Genomic DNA, 17,987 nt, shown 5'->3' with positions numbered 1-17,987 from the left:
ACATCTAAGCTAATATATAATTGTAACTCATATTTATATGTGTGTGCGCGTCACTTGCGCGCGTGTGTACTTTAATTCTTTTAAAATTGAGACTCATCGTGATTAAGTTAAATTTTAGATTTTAAATGGTGCACCATAATTATATATATTATCTATTTTAAATATTTTAATATCAATCCTACAAGGATGAATTCTTAAGAATTTTTTTGAAATAAATAGGGTTAAAATGGACATTTCTCTTTTGCATTAAAGTTTTATATGTTTATAATTATATTTTAAATTGTTATTTAAATTATAATATATTATTATTCTCATTAAACATGAATTTAAATTCCATTAAAATTACCTTTTTTATTTAAAATGAAAATTTTAATTCATTAAATTTAAATTTTATTCAATATTAAACTTTCTTTTTATCTTAGTTATATTTCTAACTATTCTTTTAAATTATGTTAACAACTAATTGCATGATCCTCACAAAAGATTATTAGTACTTTCATCTAAGCAAAAATAAATAATATTATGAAATTTGAGAAAAATAAAATTATATTTTCTAAAAATACTCTAAAAATATATGTTTATGTTTTAGTACAGGATTCAATTAATTAGTTAAAATAAAACATTTTTATATTTATATATTAAATTAATAAAATAAAATCCTGTATTCTTTGTGTTAAAAATAAATAAAATGATTTGACAGTTTCCACTAAAAGTGCACCGAAAATTTTCTTTAAAATTCCAATAAGTTAGGAGGACTCAATTAAAAATGTAAAATAAGTTTCGGATGTTTACATAAATAACAAAAGTTTTCCATACCTTTTAATAATTTTCCCATTAACTGAAAAATAAAAAAGAAAGTTCTAAAGAAACTTTGGAAGACGAAAGAAGGAAGAAAAGGAAAGTAAACGAGTCCATTCATTGTTGAAATTTTCTCTCTCCCCAAATAGCCCGAAAAATTAGGGTTAGGGTTTTTAAAAAAACCCAAACCAGAAGACGAAGAAGAAAACCCAGATTCACCTCTTCAAATTCTTGTAAAAAGGGAGCCTTTTTTTAAAGTTTTTCATTTAGAAAAAAAAAAAGTTCAACTTGAAAGATGGCTTCGTTTTCAGCTCCAGTTATCAAGTGGCAGCCATTTTTCTTACTCTTCTGTGCGTTGAACTGTGTCGTTTGGAGTGATGATTCTTCAGACAAAGCTGTTCTTCTTGAATTTAAGGAGTCTGTCTCAGATCTTTCGGGGCTTTTATCCACTTGGTCCGAGAATTCCCATCACTGTTCATGGTCTGGTGTTACATGTGACAAAGACTTCAAGGTTCTGTCTCTTAACATAACTGGTTTTGGGAAAGGTCCAAAAGGTAATAATAGTCTCAACAAAACAGCTGTTTCTGCTTCGTTTTCTTGTTCTAACTACAGTTTATACCCATTTTATGGATTTGGTATTAGAAGGAATTGTGGGGTAAGTAATGGGAGTTTGTCTGGTAAATTGTTGCCTTCCATTGGGAAATTGAGTGAACTTAAGATTTTATCACTTCCTTTTCATAGATTTCATGGTGAAATCCCTTCTGAAATTTGGGGGTTGGAAAAGTTGGAAGTACTTGATTTAGAGAACTGTTTGTTATCTGGGAAATTGCCTGTTACAGTTTCCGGGTTAAAGAATTTGAGAGTTCTTAATTTAGGGTTTAATAATATCAGAGGAGAGATACCAAGTTGGCTTTCGAGTTTGGAACGAATGGAGATGTTAAACTTGGCTGGTAATCTTGTGAATGGAACCGTTCCAGCATTTGTCGGAAGGTTTAGAGATGTTTATTTGTCGTTTACGTGGTTAGGGGGGTCATTACCGGCTGATATTGGTGAAGATTGTAGGCTTGAGCATTTGGATTTATCGGGGAACTACTTTGTTGGGGAGATTCCTGCTAGTTTGGGGAAGTGTAGTCATTTGAGGTCGTTGTTGTTATATACAAATATGTTTGAAGAAGGCATTCCACGTGAACTCGGTCAGCTTCAGAATCTTGAAGTGTTGGATGTTTCAAGGAATAGTTTGAGTGGTCCGGTACCTGTTGAGCTCGGGAACTGTTCTGCTTTGACAGTGCTTGTTCTTTCAAGTATGTTTAATCCATATGATAACCTTGCTATGGTTAAAGGGGATGCAAACTATGTAAGTGATGATTTTAATTTTTATCAAGGTGCGATCCCGAGTGAAATTACAAAGCTTTCAAAGCTGAGGGTATTATGGGCTCCAAGAGCAACGTTAGAAGGCAACTTGCCGAAAGATTGGGGTTCTTGTGATAACTTGGAGATGGTGAATTTGGCGCAGAATTTCTTTGCCGGTGAAATTCCGGTCGGTCTTACGCTCTGCAAGAAGCTGCGGTATCTTGACTTGAGTTCGAATAAGCGCCTTACTGGAGAGCTTAAAAAGGAACTTGCAGTTCCTTGTATGAGTGTCTTCGATGTCAGTGAAAATTCCTTGTCAGGTAATATCCCGAGATTCGACAACAGTGGATGTCCCGATGTTCTTACATCGGATTCCTATTCTTTTGAACCCTTCAACCCAACATCAGCATATTTATCATTTTTGGCGAGTAAAGTTCAGGTTGGAACATCTATCAATTTTTTGGACAGAGATGGGGGTCCTGCTGTGTTTCACAAATTTGCTGGTAACAACTTCAGTGGCAGTGTCTTATCAATGCCGGTCTCACCACAAAGATTGGAGAAACATATTTCTTATGCATTTTATGCCGGAGAGAACTTTCTCAGTGGACCATTTCCTGGGAATTTGTTCGAGAACTGCAACGGATTGGATGCACTGTTTGTTAATGTCAGCTACAACAGAATGTCTGGTCCGATTCCGGAGGACATCAGTAAAGTTTGCAAATCTCTCAAATTTCTGGATGTCTCTATGAATCAAATAACTGGGCTGATTCCCCCGAGCATGGCAGACTTAGATTCACTTGTTTCTCTTAATTTGAGTTGGAACCTGTTACAAGGTCAGATTCCGAGCAGTTTTGGGCAGATGAAGGATCTCCGGTTTCTTTCTTTGGCTGGTAACAATCTGACTGGTTCTATTCCTTCCACGTTCGGGCTGTTGCGATCTTTAGAAAAGTTGGAGCTGTTGTCAAATTCACTTTCTGGTGAAATTCCTGAAAGCCTGGTTAACTTGAAAAATCTGACTGTTCTTCTGCTCAATAACAACAAATTGTCCGGGCAAATTCCGTCTGGTTTGGCGAATGTGACTATGCTCTCTTCTTTCAACGTGTCCTTCAATAATTTGTCGGGGCCACTGCCGTCGAGTAATAATTTGATGAAATGCAGCAGCCTTCTCGGAAACCCTCTTCTACAACCGTGCCGTTCATACACCTTAATGCCATCTTCAGATCAAGCTAGAGCAGGTGATTCACAAAATTATGCTGCATCACCACCGGGACCTGCAACTCAAAAGAATAGAAATAGTGGTTTCCGTTCAATCGAGATAGCATCGATAACATCCGCTTCAGCCATTGTTTCCGTTCTTCTGGCTCTTGTTATTTTATTCCTATTTACGAGGAAGTGGAATTCAAGATCCAAAATCAGCACCACCAAAAAAGAAGTGACTATTTTCACAGAAATCCCGGTGCCGTTGACATTTGACATTGTTGTGCAAGCCACAGGGAATTTCAATGCCAGCAACTGTATTGGGAATGGAGGTTTCGGGTCAACTTATAAAGCCGAGATCTCTCCTGGAGTTTTAGTTGCAATAAAGCGGCTTGCTATTGGACGGTTACAAGGCTTTCAACAGTTTGATGCTGAAATTAAAATTCTCGGGAGGTTACGCCACCCGAATCTTGTCACTTTAATCGGGTACCATGCCAGTGAAACTGAGACATTCCTTATATACAATTATTTGCCGGGTGGTAACTTGGAAAAGTTTATTCAAGAGAGGTCGACGAGAGCTGTGGAATGGAGGGTACTTCACAAGATTGCTTTAGACATAGCCCGAGCTCTCGCCTACCTACATGATCAATGTGTACCACGTATTCTCCATCGTGATGTCAAACCAAGCAATATCTTGTTAGACGATGATCACAATGCTTATTTATCGGATTTCGGTTTGGCCAGACTTTTGGGAACTTCAGAAACTCACGCTACCACAGGTGTTGCTGGAACTTTCGGGTATGTTGCTCCGGAATATGCAATGACTTGCCGTGTTTCTGATAAAGCTGATGTTTACAGTTACGGGGTGGTACTCCTCGAGCTGCTCTCTGATAAGAAAGCTTTAGATCCTTCATTTTCTCCTTACGGAAATGGTTTCAACATCGTTCAATGGTCTTGCATGCTCTTACGACAAGGCCAAGCCAAAGAGTTCTTCACTGCAGGTTTATGGGATGCAGGTCCCCAAAACGACTTGGTCGAAGTTCTACACTTGGCAGTTGTGTGTACCGTCGATTCACTCTCGACTAGACCTACAATGAAACAAGTAGTGCGACGGCTAAAGCAACTTGAGCCACCGTCTTTTTAGGACCTGATAAAGCTTCTGTTGATTAACATAGTGGTCATAGGAGGTAAGCCCCCACTCACTGTATGATCGTTGTCGCTGGCTGCCTTTAGGTAGAGTTCTGAACTGTAGTTATTGCCACTTGTAAATTGTAATTACAGTTTTGCCCCCATTTTTCGATGCTATTTCTCGGATATAAGGGGTTCACTGATGACTGCAGATGAATACAGATAAATTTTTTTTTCTTAATCCAAGTTCTAGAGTTGTAAGTTCCATTTGATGTCTAAATAAAAGAATAGAATAGTTTTTTCACTCTATAAAGTACAATGATTAACAATGGCTTTGATTTGTTCCATTCATCAAAAGGATTCTGCAAATGCTACCACTAGATTTTCTTGTTTTGTATCATTGTCTAGTGGTATGATTCTGTTCCCAAAGTGACAATAAAGTAGTGTTCTGTACTTCAACTTGCCTTGTTTATAGGACAATCTTCAACTTGCCTGTTTGGGACAAGATTATGAAATAAATACTATGATAGTTGAACTCACAACTTGGTTTAATTAGTTCAGCAACACATTCCATTAGCTGTTGTCTGACATGGTAGAGTTCTAAAAGACTGATTATGGTGGATTATATTTTTCCATAATACTAAAGCAGTCACTCCTACACTTAAAAGATCCTATTATCCTATTTTGATATATATATATATATATATATATATATATATATATATGCGAGGATCTATTTACACCAGTATAAAACCCTTTTTACATTATCTATGTGAATGGAGTATTAAATATAACGGTTGGATTCGTATATATATATACACATGTATACTATTTCAAACTAAAATAGTTTGAACTCCAATTTGGACCCATTGGTCACGGTGCTCACCTCATCTCTGATTTGTGAGATTAATTTGTAGCATAGTGCGTACAGGGACTAAATTCAAAATTTTTGAAAAATACAGACTTATAATATATTTTAACCAAATAATTTTACATATTTATATAATTTTTATACAATTAATATTTTAACAATCCAAACATTAAATTTATTAATATAGATTTACTTATCATGCAAGTACATTCTCAAATTGGTTTGATCTATACTGTATCAACCTAAAATATATCTTCAAGTAAAACAAATAGTCCATGTTTAATTTCTTCAAAACTTGACATATATAATATATATACATGAAGGAGCATAAAATATAATAAATGATCTGATTGTTAAGATAACAAAATAAATTACACCAGTCGTTATACAACTATTAATAGATTTCTTCTTTGGCCACCCAATAATTAGATTTCCTCAATAGTGGTATTGTTTCCGAGGTGTTTACGCTCAATTTTAGCTCTGAAATTTTGTTTCCCTACTCTGAGGGGAACTCAAAAGGGTTCATTGAGTTTCGACGGAAAAGCCTAAATCCACCAAGGAAATGTTTGATTATTTGACCTTGGTGGGGTTCGAATCCGTACTCTTAAGGGATCTCAGTAAAAGCTAGTCAAGTGATACCCTGAATGAAAAGGTAAGACATTTAAACCTTAGATGATGGTTTGAATCCTCTTAAGCACAATAGCTAAGTGGTACCATTAATACAATAGTAAGATCTTCAAGCTGAAAACCTCACAAGCACAATCTGCGCATTTCAGACAATACTGATATACTGATATTTTTCTCGTGACCTATTGATGGTTAAAATTGCTAATAATAATTTTAAAGAAGGTCCAATAATCATTTAATACAGTCGGTATATTTTGAGAATATGAGGTTGAGGATTGATGTTGTAAGTATCATGCATATACGGCCTCATATCATAGTGCATGAAATGGACCAATCAAACTCAGCTCCCACCACTGCCATTTTCAGTGATTGTTTGTAATAACTATAATTGTTCCTTTAAGACACTTAGAACATGGTCACTCCTGGTTTACATTCAAGGCCTGCATTTCTTTTTCTTTTAGTTCTTCAATTCCCATTGATAATTGAATTACTAAAATGAAAATGCTAACATCATCCAACATGTAATTCCTCAAAAGAGAAACTTGATTCAATAAGATCGTCAATAAACCCCAAGTCCAAATTCATTCATTGAGAGCCATTTTCATGGCATTCATTAGTATTCTAGAAAATGAAAGAAGGGCTAACGACTATATGCTTTAACGGATGTTCTACGTCGCCACCGCCAGCATGTTTGACGAACTCGGCCGGAGAAAGGAAACTGCCATGACAAACACATACTATTCTCACTTCTTCACCTTTTCTATATCTGTAAAGAAATCCTTCTATTCTTTTCCCATTAGGACCATCTCCTGTTGTTGACACACATGGCATGTCTTCCATTATGTTCTTCACACTTGCCTTAAGTCTTTTTTCATCTACTCCTGGTTGATTATGTTGATTCTTTGCTGTGATTCCGGCTAACTTTTCGGATTTCTGAGTTGATATCTTTCCGGGGTTGATGATGTTTGGTTTTTGCTCGGTTTGTGTTGTAGATTGCACACTCGTAGGGCTTCTTGACCGTTGGCATTTGTAAGTTCCTGTAGTTTGATGCGTGCAAAAAGATTAAGTTGACAAGAAAAACAACAATGTCTGCACATACAACAGAAACTACAACTTCATTTTAGTACGAACTTCAAACCCGAAGTCCATTTTTTCACCTAGAAGGATAAAAGGATAGGCACATCGATGCCGGCAAGCCAGAAGCGATGACAATTTCAGACACAAGCTTAAAGCTATTTACCCTTGTTTGCTAAAACTAATGCATTAGTGAAAAGGATATACTAAATAGATCACTGTCACTTATTACATGATTAACTAGGATATCCTTGGTTAAACTACCAAGTAACTGTAGGGAAAAGTACCATGGAGGCCCTTGTGCTAGAAGCCAGATTGCATTTTACTCATTTACTAAAAAATAACAAATTAATCCCTGCAAACTGGTTTTCCTGTTGAAAATTTAATTCATTCTTAAAACTGATGTAACTGAGAGAATAACCAGACAATTACATACAAGGACCCATTTTTATTTGGACTAATTTATCCATTTTTGGGTATTAGAGTCAAAATATAATCTACCTACTAATAGAGGGTTTCCATGTTACTTTTACCCAAGGCAAGATAATAACTCATCTCAAGTAAAGAAAGCATCTAAAAGGACCTTTTGCAGATTCTCTATGAACTGAATTACTTTCATAGCATTTTCACTTGGAAAAAAATCAAAATCTTGGATAGTTTCATAACATAAAACAAAAATGATACCTAAATTTAGTTCCTAGCAACCCCACACCTTTGAAAGCAAATTTTTGTATGCCATACACACATATATACATACATACAATTAAAAGATGTCATCTAAATCAAGCCTAAAGGCTAAAAGTTAAGGTGAAATACTGAGAATCTCAGTTTCCTACTCCTTTTTCATAATACTAGTGTTTTAGAAGGTAATAAAAAGACAAAAACAAAAGCTAATCTGAACAGTTTCATGATCAAATGCCAAATAATATGATATGTAAGAAAAAGAAAAAAGGAATTGCAACCTTGAGGTGGTTGGCTGTCAAGTTCAGATATGCCTGAAGAACCACTTCCTTGAGAACCAATTGAACCTTGTGAAGCAGCCATTAAAGGTCCACGACCACCATTAACCCAACCCTCTTCTTTCTTATCTTCTTCACAATTCTCTTCACCTAAACCTTCTCTATTCTTATCTTTTAAAGCTTTCAAATTCTTTTGTTTCTCAGACCTTTTCCTCTTAGCTGCCAACCTCCTTAAACTCTGTATCTCCTTCCTTTTCCTCCATTCTTCTTCAGTTTCAACAGGTAAAGAACATGTTCTAACAAGTGAACCACAAGCCATGGGGAATAAAGATGACGGAGAAGAAGATGATTCATTAGTGTTGTTGATAAAATCAGGTATTGATGATGATCTAGTGAGTTTTTTGGCTTTTGGGTCAACCCCAAAACGACCATTCAATGAAAGTCCTAAACTTAACTCAATCTCTTCTTCTTGTTCTTCTTCCTCTGTTTCACCATTTTGGGAAAAATGATTGCTTGATGACATGAACCTTTGAAGTAAATCCCTGGGTAGATTCATAACTTGCATGGATATGCTTTGTTGGGTTTCTTTCCTTCCAATTTCTTCAGCTTTTCCCATTGAAAATAAAAAAAAAAACAAAATTGTCAAAGAATAAAAATTAAAATCTTGACCCCAAATTAAAAGTTCCCATTTTTTTTCTCATTCAAACAAACAGAGGGAAAAGAAAAGGAAAGGAAAAAATATTAGAGGAAAGTGAAGGGAAAAGGATGGAAGAAAAAGAAAAGAGAAGAAAAGGAATGGGCGCATTTACAATAGTACCCTTGAAAAAATGCGAGTGATTAAAAAGAGACACGTGGCGGACATGAAGGACACCCAACAAAAATTTAAAAGGAAAAAAAAACCCTCAGATTCCTAGATGACTTAAAACGAGCTGTCGCCACGTCGTTGGTTTTTGCTTTTAAACATGAGACTGTGTTGTGTTTTGGCTTATTACACGTGTCGTAGTCTTAATTGTGGGGGCTTTTGCATTGACTGACACGTGTCTTTAGATAAAGCAAATAAACAGATAAATATCTGTTCGTTTCTTTTTCTGGGTTAATTGCAATTAAAGCGGTTTTCACTTTTTTTTAATTTAGTCCCTATAACTTTCTCTTTCCTTTTTGATCCACCAGCTTGTAATTATAATTATAGTTTTTTTAGTACTTAATTAAGTTTTTGCATGTATCGCTAAATAAATTAATTGAAGGTCTGGATTGCAAATCAAGATAAAGCCGTGATTATATTCTCTCTCTAAAAATAAATTATATTTAATGATTAATTAATTTTTATGCGTGGGTAATTAAATGCTAATCAAACTGAAGATTTGATCGAATTATTGGTAAATCAAGAGAAAATCTTAAAGGTTGAGTCATCCTTTAATTAAAATTAAAATAATTTTGAAGAATCAAAGTTTGCAAAACCCAAATCTCTCTCCAATAATTCTAAAAATATTAAATTTTGTTGAATTCTATCAAATAATAATTTCTTTCCTGCCTAGATTTTAGTTTAGTTTAAAATAAAAGGGACAATTTTTGCAAACTATTAAAAATTGTAAGGGGTATGAATGTATAACACCCTTTTCTTCCCTAGGGGCTAGACATTAGGTGATAATGAGAAAGGAAAAGAGACACGTGGATAGACAAAATTGGGATTCGTGTTGCAGATTTACGATTGTACGTCTCTTCTTTCTGAAGTTTTTGTCTGAACGTGTATGCTTTATGGATATATACTCGCTACCTTAATTTGACACGTAAGCTAGTGTGATTTAACGTAACATCCATGGGTTTTTGTGAGAAAAAGGACTACATCTACATTACATTTTAGTGAACAACTAAAAAAGAGAATGTTGTTAAAATTAGTTTAAAAATAAATATTTTTGGTAGTTCAAATTAATTCAAAAATATTTGGTTCTTTAATTTTTAAAAAAAAGGTAAATTGTAAAAATAGTCACTTTTGTTTGTCTCAGATTACATTTTAGTCACTCATGTTTGAAATGTTATGTTTTAATCACTTATGTTATCGTTTTGTTACGAAGTGGTCACTCTACCGTTAACCTTCGTTAACTCCCTAACGGCGGTCCTAAGTGGCAAGCCAAATGGGTTTTAAATGTCAACTTGGATGTCCAGTTGCTGGGATGAAAATAGGTTTTTAATTTGGACTGCCACGTAGGACATCCAAGTTGGCATTTAAAACCCATTTAGAATGCCACGTAGGACCACAGTTAGGGAGGTAACGTAGTTTAACAGTAGAGTGACAACTTTGTAACAAAACGATAACGTAAGTGACTAAAACATAAAATTTCAAATATAAGTGACTAAAATGTAATTTGAGGCAAACAAAAGTGACTATTTTTGTAATTTACCCTTTAAAAAATATTATTTTATTTTATAATAAATATTTCATTTTTCTTTTTTACTTTGAATATTTTATTTCTCGATTAACTCGTGATTCTAAATTCAACTTCAGGTTAATGAGAACATAGATATAGATTGAATAATATCTTTGTCGTCTTATAAATCTTATTCTTTTCAAAGTATGAAATTAAACTTTTCTTTAATTATAAGGTGTGGTGGTTGCTAAGCTGATCTTTTAATCATATGATTGGGTTTGATCCCATTAATAAAGTACATTTCATAGCCAATCGTTTAGCTCTTCGGAAAGTGCCCATGACGAGAGGATTAATCATTGTATCGACAATACATACCTTAATCTATGATATAAATCATATCATATAATGATGGAGAAAATTATAAAAATCTACCAATTAAGGATTAGAATTCAAATTCATTATCTCATTTGATAAATAATTTATACATATCATTATTAACCTTATTTAAAACTTAAAATCCATATAATGTTCTCTCATCCAAAATTTTTGGTACTTATTCCTATAGTAAGCTTCAGTTGATTACCTGATGATTTTAGGAACACAGTGAAATTCAGTTATACGATTTCTTCAAGAGAATAGTTCTTATCTTAAGAATGTTTAACCTAAACATCATGTCACACTAGGTGAGCCCACCTGATCTTTAAAAGATACATATGGAAGAGTTTTTGACAACACCTATCAATCCGTCATATCCTCAACCTAACAAATGCTTTGTCCAGTTCCATCAAGTTTACTCTAACAATGCCCTTGGTTGACATCTGCTACTCTATCACTCGCACATAAGAAGTAAAAAACTTAATGGCTGGGACCTAAGCCCAACCAGCCTCCGCCTTAAATACCCCTTTTTAGCACCAAGGCAAATGAGAGAAAGAGTATTCACATAGGCTACATAGCAAACACTTTGCTCAAACACAGGCTCAACACTTCTATGCCATCATTTTCAATGGCTCTCGTGCCATCTACAGTGTGAAGCACCTTCATTTTAACAACTCTCCACACCCTATATGGCATGAACTGCCATCATTATATTATTCTACATTTGGTATAACTTAATTACTATAATAATTGGCACCATTTTTGTGAAGTAAACAAAAAAGTTATCTTTACCATCTAAAGGCTATCATCACCAATAGTAAGAAGACCAAGATGCTTCCATAACCAACACCAAGGTAGATCCAGATGTTGGGATCAAAATGATGTGGTAGATGCTTACCATCCTTATTATCCACAATTTCAACAATGGAGCAACAAGCACACCTATCCATTTTCTTTTAACCCCTAGTAAATCACTAGAAGGAGGAACATTGTTGAGGTCCAAAAGTGAAAAAGGATTTTTAGCCTAACATCCAAGAATATTGAGAATTACAATCCAAAAATAATATTTTTTTTGAAAGTATCAGAATATTGGTACAAAACAATGGATGGTCTAGGATGCTGGCACACAAAGACCAACCTACCAATCGCTTAGTGAAGCCAACCTACCAATTTCTTCATATGAGCTGGAATGATATGCAGACCCACAAGTGAAGAAATTTGTCAACGAAAGTGGAAGTGGCCTAATGTTAAGACAAAAGGTTCATAAGCTTTGTAAGAAGAAAAAGACTCAGAGTACCTTGATGCACCCTTTTTTAAAGGCAAATGAGAAAAATCTTTTCGCTCTAAGCGAAATAACATTATGAATAAGCCAAGGCACACAAAGGGAATACTTGCCATAATAAAACCCTTCCTCAAATATCCTTACTAGAACATGGACTTTTGATAGCGCATTTCGAAGTGCTTTAACGAGAAAAAGAAATAAAGCTAACTTCCTAAATGCATAAGGGCTACATATTTCCCTCAAGGGGAAACGATAAGGGAATCTTATGGTTATTCTCTTCATTTAAGAAATGTGGCTCCTCAAATCCCTCTATTGGATATAAGTGTAGCAGAGACCATATCCTATCATCACCAATTAAAATGACATGAGGAAAACCACCTAGGTAAAAGCTAGAAAGGAGTTGAAAAAAAACTTGTATTCCTGACTCTTTCGTCTTAATAAGAACTTGTCGTTTAGCAAGAACTGTAAGGTCAACTAAAGAAGTTCTAGAATATTGGTGCGTAATCTAAAGAAGTCTCAAAATATTGATGCATACCCGACACCTTCCGTCACAAGCCTCATATAAATGAAGAGGAAGATGAATAGACTCTTTAAAAGATTACTTGTGGAAAACTGGGGCATTATCTTTTTCCTTTGCACAAATTAAGACAAGGCTCTCTTTTCTATTTGCAAGAAGTAACCAGAAGAGGTAAAAACTTATGCATGAACTAAAGGGGATATATGTAATTGGTTCACGATCTTATCTCTCGAAATAGGCAAACGAAGGACACTATACCAAACTAAGAGAATATACCACAAAGGTAAAAATAGAAGGCCTATGTAAGCTCAATAACAAGGTAATAAACTTCTTCAAGTATCTTTATCGAAATCTTTACATATGCGACTCCTAGGGAGTGGCATAAAGGAATAGAAGATTGTCAAAGTTTGAGTTACTTGCCAAGGGTAAAGAAGGGTTTAGACTTCATGGTGGACTATAATAAAATGTAGGCCTTTTTGGATTGCTCATTGAATCTCCTTATTGGATGAAGACATATGGTGAAGGCACAAAATGCTTGATCAACATTGATTGAGCTACAAAAGAAGAAAAACCAATTAGAAAAAAGAAGGGGATGAAGAAGACGAGCAACACTATACCCCACTAGATCCCCTAACCTTTACGAGTAACATAAATAAAAAAAAGAAGTTTTAGAATATTGGTACAAAAAGGGTTTTTGCACATGCATAATCACATTTCTATCTATAAAGAATTTAAAATTCAAAATATGCGAGGTTCTTCATCAAGAAGATAGGCCCCAAAAAGAAGTAGAATGGAATTTATTGCCAAATGAGGAAGTTCACCCCACTAGACTGAAATATGACTAAGGCACAATTATATGCAACAATGGCTTTGGTCTCATTTAGCGAAGGCAACCTCATATATAGGCGAGGGATGAGTTTCTAAGATAAAAAGGTGTTTAAGTGCTTGAATTAGCAAGCTCTCTTGGGAACGGTATGGCGTTAGATCTTCTGGCCAACAAACTTTGGAAAAGAAGATCCAAGTAAAAGGGATGGGCTAGAATTAAGGTCACATGAAAGATCACTACCATATTCTACCCTAAGCACGTAACAGTGGCCACTAGACATTTTTGTTCAGTCTCTTCCAGAAGTCACCCTTACAGTTACAGTTGTGAGAAGAAAAAGTCCTATTGGTTGGATAACTTGATGATTTGACATGATAAAGAAATTCCCATTGAAAAAACTAGTAGCGTAAAAAAAGTAAAATCTAAAGCAACCACAAGATGGACTAGCCAACAGTATAAGGCAAGGCATCTAACATTAATGAAGTAAAAAAAAAGGAGCTTTACCTATAAACATTCTATTTGGGGCTTTGGGATGCCTAATCAAGAAAAGATCAATGACACTCTATTATGAAAAATTGGTTCTAAAATTATAATGACAAGGGTAATTGTGAGAGTACCAAATCTAATTGCTAGGAAACTACTTGTGCCCACCACTATCTAGCTCCACTAAAAGGTCTCCTAGCAAGGTCATTACTAGACATCTTGGTTGGCTTCCTTCAACTTATCACCTTCGCCACTTCTTGAAAATAAAGAAAGTCATTAATGGAACCAAAAAAGGAAAATGTTAGTGGAGACAACAATAATTATTAGTTAAAGCTTAAAGGGCATGCCATAACATAAGCATCAAGATCATGTTTGAACCCTTTAGAAAAAAAGGGACAACTCATAAGATTTTTTACGTCATAGAGCAAACATCACTAAAAGAATGACGATATCCCTCTTGATCAACCAACAAGAAAGATGAAAGTTCAACCTTGCTAGAGAAGGAAAAAAAAGGCCAATACCAGAGGTCTTATCCCCTTAGATGAATTGGCTTAGGTGAAAGGTCTTGTCTCCTTTAACACCAAAGAAGACCAATGTGAGAGGTCTTATACCTTTGATGAATTAGCTAAGGTGAGGGGTCTTGTCCCTCTTAACGCCAAAGAAGATCAAGTATGAGGTATCATCCCTCTTAGAAGAATCTATTGAAGGCTAATATAAGACTTTGTCTCTTTTTATGAAAATGTCCAAGGCGAGAGGATTCGTGCCCTTTCAAAATCAAAACAAAACTAAGGCATTAAGGTTGATCACCCTCATTATGAAAAAAATGTCTCTTAAGGTAAAAAAATTGTTTGCACAAATATTATCATTTATTTAGGTAAAAAAGATGCATATTTAGATAAATAGAATTTACATTATTCTAAAAAAATCAAACATATTCATTCAATGAATACCAAAGCCTAAGCACATATACATGAAGCAATAAAAGCAAAGAAGAAAGTGATTTCATTAATGTTAACAAAATTTACAAAATAAAAATATGTATTATAAGAAAAATAAACGTGGTAATCATATTCCAGTACATTGCCTTTGGTTTTGGTAGAGAAGGGGCAAATAGTTCACCAACCACCACTTTTCCCTCGAGAGCAACCCGTATTTTCCTATCCCATTTATCTTACCTAAGTTTTGAAGGGAAAAAAATGTCGAAGGATGTAGGGATGTCTTACTCCATGCTCAAGCTAACCCTACACAAGTCAAGAGATCTGTGACTTATATGAATTTACCCATAACAACATCACTTGTATTACGTACGCTATTAAAAAAAAGTTTCTTCAGCCTTTACATATACCTTGTTGATGAGTACTTGATGCTTGGACTCTAAAGATTCCATATTAAATTTGGCTTGTAACTCCTTCGCCATAAACTTATTCTACAACTGTTTGAGGTTTCCTTTCAACCTTCTGATCTCAACCTCTAGTTCAGAAATCTAAGATTTGAATTAGTGAGCCTTCTAAACATGTAGATTTACAGATATTAACCTCAAGTGTCTTAAAGAACTACTCTTGCTAGACAATAGCTATTTTCTCCTAGATACCTGTTTTTTGGTTCTAAAAAGCAATATCCTTTTTCTCTCTAGCTTTAAGGAGAATTGTTAGTTGAATTGCTTCAGCTGATCATTCTTCCTCGGTAACTGATTAAGATTCAAAAATAGTCTTGAAGAATGCGACTCTTTGACCAATGTGCCACCCAAAGTTCCTCTTTTCCTTCTTCTAGGAGGTGGAGAAAGGGTATTGCCTTGAACATCACCTATGAAAAAAAATTTAAGAGAAAGCTTAGCCAAGATTAAGGTGTGGTTTCATATATAGAAGCCACATACAAAAAAAAAGAAAGAATTTGATAAGCATGTGAAAAGCATAAAGTTCTATGAGAAAGGATTGAGATTGTAAAAACTAGTGTGAAGTGCCTCCATAGAATTATCTACATGGTTTCAAGTAGAGTTTTTGGTGATGGGGAGCTTGACATTCAAATGCTCACGCATATATTAACAAACAAAATCAACAAATTCCTTCTTTTCTCTAAGAATCAACTTCACTAAGAGGTTTTCGCCATGCCATGGTCTCGTCACATGTGACATGAGTGGAATAGTAATATTTGGCACAGTAAAAAGTTCTACCATATCCTCTAGGGTTGTACCATCTACATTCATTGAAACAAAATCTCTAGAAGTTACTCAGAGACTATATCTCACTAAACACAACTTCCTCGATTCTTAGGCAATGATATTGATCTCGAGTAAGGGATCCATTAAAAAAAATGAGAGAAGAAAACCTTTGGTACACCTTATGGTTGTGACTATATCGTGGTTGAAAAATGAGTGTTGGATTTGGTTCCCTAAGTGTGGTATATTCGTTTTGCATACTTTTATTTTTCAAATAAATTGGTTTAATAATATCCATTAATTATATTAATACCTATTATATTGCCTTTTAAGTTTTTACTCACAAATAAAAATGAAAGTAAATATTGACCCACTGATTATATAATGTTTAACTGATACTAAGTGGTATTACATGTTCACATCGTAATATAGAATAAAAACTTGTATTAGTAGATGAACTTAAACATGTCTTTAGTCTAATCGGAAATGAGCAAATCGATTGAAAGACTAGTATGTTGTCTATCAAGTCTAATTGAGGAGTTGCTTTGTCTTGAGCTTTGGACTCCTAAAAGATAGAGACATAGATGTGACTGATAGGACTAACAGTAAATCAGACGTGACCCAAGTAGAATAGATCTTAGATTCGTTTATGAATTTATTCACTTGTGATGTTTATAATGTGGCATACCTTAATACTAAATGGATGATGAACTATGTATGTGTTACTCGTATAAGTACAATCCTGACTTCAAATAGATAAGGAATCAAAAGCTGGTGCATTGGGTATATGACTTCTACAGTATGTAGTGCATTTACAATAGTGAAATTCATGGCCCAACTAATCAGTAAATGATATCCTCTCATTAGAATTACATAATAGGTGAAAAGTAAACGTGGTCATGGGTCATTTGTTTTTGTGATAAACGAATTTATTACTATTTGATAGTAATTGACTTTTTATGAAGGAAGATTTCATAATTACCATGAGATAATATATGATTATATTGGGAGAACGAATTTATCCCAAAGAGATTGATGATATCCTTTGAGGGTAACACACTTTTTACAAAGTCATTGGATGAGCACTGATTGAGTAACTTTTGTAATGGTATGTAACTAGGGAAAGCTTAGTCACGATACCATAGTGGAATGAATTCGTGACTAAATAAGTTTATAATCAATTGGCGAAAACTTGGAACTTAATTATAAGTTATTTGAGCCCTAATTACATATGTTCAATCGGTCCCTCCGCTAGCTCGTTGAAACCATAAATGAATTGCATGTAGAACTAAATGAAACAGAAATGGATGGAAATGATGAAGTTAGAGAAATGGGTCATATTCACAAATGAATATGTTTTCTCACTAGGTATAGAAATGACTTGAGGATTAATTTAAGGTTTTTGAATTGTTATTTAATTAAATAATTGAAGTTCAAAAATGGAATTAAATTAATTAGTCATTGTGAATCCGTTTAATATGGAAATTAAATATATTTCCTCACTGATTCTTTTACGGTAAGGTTGCCATGACTTTAACGGAATTAGAATTGGGTTGAAAAATTATTTAATTCAAAAATTAATTTATCTAATTGAAATAATTAATTAATTGATATTTATTTTTGGAAATAGAAAACATGTATTGAGTTAGACTAAATTAAAATGTGCTAGGTTAAAAATCTAAGAATCACATATAATTGGACCCAATACAGAAGAGGCCCAAATTCTCTCATCATAAGAGAGAGGGGTGACATCCTTAGTATTATTTACCAGGGTGTGCCGCCCACCCCATTCTACTAAAAGTAAAATACTTTTTTTCTATTAAATAAATATTATTTGTGTTTTACTAATTCAACCAGGATTCTCTTATCTCTCCCTATAAATAGATGACACTAGTAGAGCTATTTACACACAAGTTATATATAAGTTTGATATATTGTTATTCTACCAGAAAGTAGTGAGAATTTATTTTCTATGAATAAAT

The 17,987-nt window shown here is 34.3% G+C and overlaps 2 protein-coding genes across 2 annotated transcripts; one reads left to right on the top strand and one right to left on the bottom strand.

Moving 5' to 3' along the window:
* The first annotated feature begins 879 nt into the window (after nucleotides 1-879).
* LOC105798114 (LRR receptor-like serine/threonine-protein kinase RPK2) lies at nucleotides 880-4,777 on the top strand. Its single transcript, XM_012628034.2, has one exon. The coding sequence runs from the start codon at nucleotides 1,094-1,096 to the stop codon at nucleotides 4,487-4,489; it is 3,396 nt and encodes a 1,131-aa protein (XP_012483488.1). The 5' UTR covers nucleotides 880-1,093; the 3' UTR covers nucleotides 4,490-4,777.
* Nucleotides 4,778-6,496: 1,719 nt separating this feature from the next.
* On the bottom strand, nucleotides 6,497-8,756 carry LOC105798113 (ninja-family protein AFP3). Its single transcript, XM_012628033.2, has 2 exons — nucleotides 8,008-8,756; nucleotides 6,497-7,008 (listed from the first exon to the last, which is right to left on the bottom strand). The coding sequence occupies exons 1-2, from the start codon at nucleotides 8,618-8,620 to the stop codon at nucleotides 6,593-6,595; spliced, it is 1,029 nt and encodes a 342-aa protein (XP_012483487.1). The 5' UTR covers nucleotides 8,621-8,756; the 3' UTR covers nucleotides 6,497-6,592.
* Nucleotides 8,757-17,987: the final 9,231 nt, after the last annotated feature.

This window comes from Gossypium raimondii, chromosome 9 (assembly GCF_025698545.1).
Source record: "Gossypium raimondii isolate GPD5lz chromosome 9, ASM2569854v1, whole genome shotgun sequence".
Classification (NCBI taxonomy): domain Eukaryota; kingdom Viridiplantae; phylum Streptophyta; class Magnoliopsida; order Malvales; family Malvaceae; genus Gossypium; species Gossypium raimondii.
This window is presented reverse-complemented; position numbering and strand designations above follow the sequence as displayed.

Excerpts from the sequence above, each read along its gene's own strand:
- LOC105798114 (XM_012628034.2), top strand. The coding sequence starts at position 1,094 with ATGGCTTCGTTTTCAGCTCCAGTTATCAAGTGGCAGCCATTTTTCTTA.
- LOC105798113 (XM_012628033.2), bottom strand. The coding sequence starts at position 8,620 with ATGGGAAAAGCTGAAGAAATTGGAAGGAAAGAAACCCAACAAAGCATA. Across the intron at positions 7,009-8,007 it reads TGACAGCCAACCACCTCAAG|GAACTTACAAATGCCAACGG; the intron begins GTTGCAATTCCT and ends ATCAAACTACAG.